Source organism: Marmota monax, unplaced genomic scaffold, assembly GCF_021218885.2.
Source record: "Marmota monax isolate L192 unplaced genomic scaffold, Marmota_monax_Labrador192_F-V1.1 WCK01_AAM20220418_F8-fsc00149, whole genome shotgun sequence".
NCBI classification, from domain to species: domain Eukaryota; kingdom Metazoa; phylum Chordata; class Mammalia; order Rodentia; family Sciuridae; genus Marmota; species Marmota monax.
The window spans coordinates 183447-190393 of NW_026693170.1; the positions used below are offsets into that span (position 1 = coordinate 183447).

The 6947-nt window shown below is 54.5% G+C and overlaps 1 protein-coding gene across 1 annotated transcript; it reads left to right on the top strand.

Annotated features, from left to right (window-relative positions):
• The first annotated feature begins 1133 nt into the window (after positions 1-1133).
• On the top strand, positions 1134-4225 carry LOC124100324 (cone-rod homeobox protein). The gene is made up of 3 exons (XM_046455837.1): positions 1134-1233; positions 2361-2512; positions 3578-4225. Exons 1-3 carry the CDS (start codon positions 1134-1136, stop codon positions 4223-4225), a joined length of 900 nt encoding a protein of 299 aa, XP_046311793.1.
• The last annotated feature ends 2722 nt before the right edge of the window (positions 4226-6947 follow it).

Below are 6947 nucleotides of genomic sequence, written 5' to 3' on the forward strand. Positions count from 1 at the left end.
CCTCTGCAATTCAGTGAGGCTCTAAGCAATTTAAGAAGATGCTGTCTCAAAATATAAAATAAAAGGAACTGCGGAGGTAGCTCAGGGGTAGAGTGCCCCTGGGTTCAATACGCAGTCCTGAAGGGAGTGTGCGGAGTTGTCTTTGGAGTTTTTAGATGGTTGTGTTAGACAAGGCTCCAGAATGATGTGGGTGGGACACTGTCTTCTTAATTAAGCCTAGCACAATTTTTCTCATATGCTAGTGATCTTCTAGATTTGTTCACATGGGCTGGGGAGGTAACCAAAAAAAGAAAAAAAATTCACAGAGAGTAGTTTATTTATTTATTTATTTTTTCCTTTTGGTACTCAGGATTGAAGCCAGGGGTGCTTACCACTGAACCATCCCCAGTCCTTGTATTTTGTATTTTGAGACAGAATCTTACTAAGTTGCTTAGGGCCTTGCTACATTGCTGAGGCTGGCCTCGAACTTGCAATCCTCCTGCCTCAGCCTCCTGAGTTGCTGGGATTACAGGCTTGAGCCACTGTGCCTGGTTGGCAATGTAAATGTGTCCATACTGAAGGCATATTGCTGGGACAAAGGAAAGATGGCATTTTATTTATCTATTTACTTATTTTTATGCTGGGGAATCAAACTTAGGGCCTTGCGCATGCTGGGTATTTTATTCGGATCAATGTTCCTAGTTTGTTCCACTCTGTGATGGAACCCAGGGCCTCCCGCATGCTGCAACCCTAGCATCACTGCCATTTTAGTGTGACAAAGTGACAGCCAACCCTGTTTGTCTGGGACTCTTCCCGTTTTTGAACTGAAAGTTCTAGATCCCAAGAAACCCTCCACCCTGGAGATGCTGGGACAATTGGTCACCTGCTCTCCCTGGTCGGGCACAGAGAGCAAAGATGTGGGGAGCAGAGTGTGCTGAGATCAGGCCTCGGGGACGGAGGGGGACGGGAGTTTCCATTGAGGAGCCCCCTGGCTCCCGTGGTCTGCTCTGCCGCCCGCTCAACTCGGCCGGCCTCATGCAGAGGGCCACTGTACAGTGGAGCAGACTGAGGCCCAGGATGAACGGCCCAAGGTCACATCTCAATGTCCCCTTCTCTTGCAGGTCCCTGACCTGGGCCTTACACCCCCGAAGATCATGATGGCATATATGAACCCGGGGCCCCACTACTCCGTCAACGCCTTGGCCCTGAGTGGCTCCAGTGTGGACTTGATGCACCAGGCTGTGCCCTACCCCAGTGAGTGGGCCTCCCTCCTGTCCTCCCTGGCTGCCCCACTCTGGGGGAGGTCCTCCGGGATCCCTTGCCCTGGGAGGAAGGTGCTTATCAGGGTGACTCAGAGGCCATACCCCAGGTCCATGTGCAAAACACTGTGACACTGACAAGTCACTTAGGGACAAGAGCATAGGGCATTTCTAGAAAGTTAAGGTGGAGTTTCCCTCAGGGAATAGGGAGTGGAAGGTGATCTGGAAAGGGAACCCAGAAGACGTTCCATCTGATCGCAAAGTTGGCGAGCTGCCTTTCTTCTTAGATACTGAGGATTGCACCCAGGGCCGCTTGAGCACTGAGCTATATCCCTGGCCCTTTGGGCTTTTTATTTTGAGGCTGGGTCCGGCTAAGTTGCTCAGACTAGCCTCCAACTTGCAATCCTCCTGCCTCAGCCTCCAGGATTGTTGGGATTACAGGTGTGCACCACCACGCCCAGGCAAAGCTTTATTTCTAAGAGAAATGGGCATTCAATGTTTCACGGCATTGTTCTTTATAGACATTTTTTTTTTCTTTTGCAGTTGAACTATACCCATTTGCCACTTTTATAGGCTAGGAATGGTTGAAGTTCAGCCATAAGGAGTCAGCTATCTCTTAGAGAAGGAGTTCAGCGTTAGCCCTGGCAATGCAGTGAGGTTCCACTGCTGAGGCTGAGGCCAGAGTTCAAGGCCAGCCTCAGCAAGTTAGCGAGACCCTGACTCAAAATGAAAATTAACAAGGGCTGGGAATGTGGCCAGTGCCCCTGGGTTCAATCCTCACACCAAAAAACAAACAAAAAAGAAAGTTCAGAAAGTGGGAAAAACCTCGTCTACACCTCCTGTTTAATAATAGTAATAATAATGAGGATGACTAATCACCACCCAGGGCTTCATTTTTGGGTGCTCAGGGCCCCAGGCGCTGGGCGAGTGGCAGCCCCGCCCTCACGCCTCCCCCAGGGAGCCCCGCTGCAGGGGACAGAACAAGGTCAAAAAGGAGAGAAGAGACTCCACCTTCCCGTAGGCACCTGGACACCCACGAGGGACTTCCTGGGGTCCCGCCCGTCCTCAGGGCGCCCCACCGACACCCCTAGAAACCCGAGGTCCCTGGTTGCACCCCATCAGGTGCCCCGAGGAAGCAGCGGCGGGAGCGGACCACCTTCACCCGCAGCCAGCTGGAGGAGCTGGAGGCGCTGTTCGCCAAGACGCAGTACCCGGACGTGTACGCCCGCGAGGAGGTGGCGCTCAAGATCAACCTGCCCGAGTCCAGGGTCCAGGTGGGGGTTCTGGTCCCTCCCACCCTGTGGTCTTCCTGGGCCCCTCCTCAGACCCCAAGTGAAAGGAGGAGGGAGGCGCCACAGAGGGACAGCCAAAGTTACAAAGTGGCCCAAGCCTCCCTGACTCCCGTTCTGTCACTGTCACCGCCCCTCCCATTGCTCTCACCCCACTGTCTACCAAGCGCACTCCCATCTCAGGACCTTTGCACTCGCTGTGTCCTGCACCTGCAGTGTTCGGTCCTCAGATAACCAAAGGGCGTGTCCAATCACTGCACCAGCCTTTGCTTATCAATCAGTCCATCAGAAGTCCTCTGTCCGTCAAGGAGACTCTACTCACCAGAGCATTTTAAATCGCAGTCTTTCCCGCTCCCTCAGCTCTACAGCTCCCCTTTATCCAGCTCAATTATTTCTCCCAAGTATTTATCATCTCCCCAAATACGATGATTGACTTGTGCGCAGTTGGACGGGGGAAGAATGAATGAACATGTGCATGTGTGATGTGTGTATATGTATGCCTGCATGTATAATTGGACAAATGTATTTTTGTACCTGTATATATGTATGTGTATATATGTGTACATGCACGTATTTGTATATGCACGCATGTACGTGTATGTATGTGCACGTAAGTATAAATGCATGCAAAGATTTGCATGTATGCTCACGTGCGTGCCCGTATGTGTGCGTGTGCACATACACAGCATGTATGTGCATTTATGTGTATATACACACATGTGAGTGTATGTCGGAGGATGGAGGAACATATGCACGCATGATAGGGTGGGTAAACGTGCATTTGTATGTGGGAGGCTGTGGGTGGGTATGCATGATTTCTGTGTGCACGATTGTGTGTTCACATGCGTGGTCAGTGAGTGGGTGTATGCAGGAGTGCCCTGTGTGCGCATGCTCGGTGGCAGGATGGCCGGCATCAGGGAGGAACAGATGCCACGTAACTGGACGCCGAGTGACTTTGGCACCTGTCGCCTGTGAGCCTGCTCACTCCTGGCCCCTGGAGGGCTCTGGATCCCCCTCCACTCACTGAGCCCAGCCCCCTCCTCCCCCCAGGTCTGGTTCAAGAACCGCAGGGCCAAGTGCAGGCAGCAGCGGCAGCAGCAGAAGCAGCAGCAGCAGCCTCCTGGGGGACAGGCCAAGGCCCGTCCTGCCAAGAGGAAGGCGGGCACCTCCCCAAGGCCCTCCCCGGATGTGTGTCCCGACCCGTTGGGCGTCTCCGACTCCTACAGCCCTCCTCTGCCGGGCCCCTCTGGCTCCCCGACCACGGCAGTGGCCACTGTGTCCATCTGGAGTCCAGCATCAGAGTCCCCTCTGCCTGAAGCCCAGCGGGCTGGGCTGGTGGCCTCGGGGCCCTCTCTGACCTCAGCCCCGTACGCCATGACCTACGCCCCAGCCTCGGCCTTCTGCTCCTCGCCGTCAGCCTACGGCTCTCCCAGCTCCTACTTCAGTGGGCTGGACCCCTACCTGTCCCCCATGGTGCCCCAGCTGGGAGGCCCAGCGCTCAGCCCCCTCTCGGGCCCTTCCATGGGGCCCTCCCTGGCCCAGTCCCCCACCTCCCTGTCCGGCCAGAGCTACGGTGCCTACAGCCCCGTGGACAGCTTGGAATTTAAGGACCCCACCGGCACCTGGAAGTTCACCTACAACCCCATGGACCCTCTAGACTACAAGGATCAGAGTGCCTGGAAGTTTCAGATCTTGTAGAAGATGCTCCCTCAGCCTCACCTGGCCTCCGGTCCCCTCTGAATCTGCCTCCTGGCAGCTTAGGTTTCAGGGACGGCAAAGCAACCAGAACTGAGGACAGCCAGGCTTCCTCAGGCACCATCTTGAGACTCAGAAGCAGCTGGCCCCAGGCAGCCCCCCCACTCCAGCCGCCCCACAGCCGGGGACTGGCACTCAGAGCCTCGGCCACAGACTTCAGAGACCTGTGCTGGGACCTGTCCAAGGAGAAAGCAAACCCACCGTGCAGTTGACGGGGGTCACCATCGGGTCAGAATCACTGCACCCTTGAACAACAGGGGAGCCTCTGTCCCTTACCTGTCCATGAGGACACTTCCTCAGCACATGGGTAGGATCCCCAGAGATTCCAAGGGCGGATTCTAAGAGGCTCCACCGGGAACCTTAGGTTAATTACACAGCTATGTGAAAAAATTCGCTCGGAGACTTTACAGACTTCACAAATGTCAGGCTTACATGGTAGATTTAAGAGGCCCTTTCCTATAAATGCATGACTATGAGATCCGTGGATGTGTGATGTTTATGGGTAAACAAATGTCTGATATGTCTGTGGGTATGTTTTTTCTTTTTTTTTTTCTGCACTGGGGATTAACGATTGAACCCGGGAGGGCTGTACCTTGGGCTACATCTCCAGCCCTCTTTATTTCTTGAAATACAGTTTTACCCACCGACAAGCACTGTGAGAACTTGAGGGATCCAGGTATTTTGATGCTCTGCGAGTTGGGTGCTGGGCTGGAGAGTGGCTCTGGGGTGGAGCTCTGGCCTGGCAGGCAGGAGGCCCTGGGTTCCATCCCCAGCACTGAAAAAAAAAAGAGAGAGAGAGAGAAAAGCTTGAAAGTGTGGTGCTCTGGCCCACCTCCTGGCTGTGGTTTGGGGTGGGGGAGGCGGAGCCAAGAGCCTTTAAAGAGTGGCTTTTGCAGGCCGAATGGGAAGGGAGGACAGGCAGGGGTGGTGTGTTGGTGGTGGCTCCGCAGGCTCTCCCCACAGAGCCCTGGCTTGGAGCGTCTGCCAGTTACTATGCTATAAATGCTCCCTGGGTAGCTGCTCCCAAGTTGTCCATCTGAGGTCACCAGGCTTGGAGTTTGGCATGGATGTGCCCAATCTCTGTCCTCTGGGGTCAGAAGGAGAAAGCCTGGTGGGAATGGAGGCTGGGAGGGGTCAGATGGCTTTTCCAGCTTTACACCAGGAGAGGGACACACCTCGGCACGACCTGGGGGCAGGCTCGCTCCCTGGGGCCCTGGAACAGCCCGGCCACTTCTGCAGCCTGAGTCATCCTGGGCTTTGGGACCTGAACCTCAGGAGTGGCCCAGGGTCCAGTGTGGCAAGTACAACAGATGACCCATGTTGGGGTGCAGACTAAGAACCTGGTCGGAATCCACAGGGAAAGGATGGGAACGAGATGGCCTTGGGCTGGGTCTGTGCAAAGAGTTCAGGACTGGACTCTGCCCACTCACTGGGAGGTCTGTGTCTTGTGCAGATAATTCAGAGGGTGCTTGTGTGAAGATATGGGGAGGGGAGGGAACACAACACAACACAATGTCCCAGAGGCCCAGGGTCAACAGGGTGAGCTTCAAGAGACCCTGGTGCTGGGGAACCTTCCAGAACTTTCTGAGCTGCACAGAGCAAGGACTTGAACCTCAGGAGGCCCGTGTCCCTCTTCCGGGGCTCATTTCCCCATCTGTGCACCACGGATGTCAAATGTCCTGCTTCCTAAGACACAGAAGCTGACAGGGCAAGTGGGGACAGAAGAACTAGGCAGGTCCCTCCCTGGTTCCACCTCTGTCCTCCCTTTCCCCACTCTCGGGCACTCCAGGTCCCCTCCTGGCCAGCCAGAGTAAGAATAAATGAATGCTGAATCCGGTTAAGTCTGGGTGATTTTGTGATTGTTCACCTTTTTCCTGGAAGGGCAGAATCCCTGGGGCAGAGACACCCTCTGTCCTTCCAGGACACGGTCCCAGCCACTCAAGGGAGAACATGGGCAGGGAGGTTGGGGTGGCATAGCCCCTAGTCCCAGCAACTCGGGAGGCTGCAGGCAGATCACAGTGCGACTTAGTGAGACCCTGTCTCAAGGGAAAAAGAAAAAAGAAAAAACACAGGCGGAGGTCTGGAATCCTCTGCAATTTGGGGGGTACTAGGAATTGAACCCAGGAGTGCTTAGCCACTGAGCCACGTCCTTTTTTTTCTCCCTTTTAGTTTTTATTCTGGCATAGGGTCTCCCTAAGGTGTCCAGGGCCTTGCTTTGTTACTGTGGCTAGCCTCCATCTTGCAGGCCTGCCTCAGCCTCCACCTGTGCCACGGCTTCTGGCTCTCTTTAAATTTTACAACAACCCCTCAAACAGATTATTGTTATTATCCCTGTTTCAGAGATGGGGAGACTGAGGCAGAGTGGGGTTGGGCATTGCCCAAGGTCCCTCATGTGGGAAGGAGTAGAACTGGGCTTTGAGGTTGTCTTGTTGAGATGATGCCCTCCCTGTCCCAGTCCTGCCTTTCACTCTTGCTCGCTCTGCTGCTTCCTTTCTGGGTCTTTCTGAATGTGAACAATTCTCTCCTTTCTCTCTTTCCATCCCTCCCATCTGTCTCTGTCCCTCCAGACCCTCCCCCTGTCCCTGGATGTTGCCTGTGTCCCTGGACAGGACTAATTTAGCAAATGCTCCAATCCTCTTAGGAGAAGGGTCCAGCCTCAGCAGAA

What these genes read in the sequence shown, in the direction of transcription:
- LOC124100324 (XM_046455837.1), top strand. Translation starts at nt 1,134, where the DNA reads ATGATGGCATATATGAACCCGGGGCCCCACTACTCCGTCAACGCCTTG. An exon ending in CCAGGCTGTGCCCTACCCCA is followed by an intron (nt 1,234 to 2,360) that starts GTGAGTGGGCCT and finishes GCACCCCATCAG; the next exon opens with GTGCCCCGAGGAAGCAGCGG. An exon ending in TGCCCGAGTCCAGGGTCCAG is followed by an intron (nt 2,513 to 3,577) that starts GTGGGGGTTCTG and finishes TCCTCCCCCCAG; the next exon opens with GTCTGGTTCAAGAACCGCAG.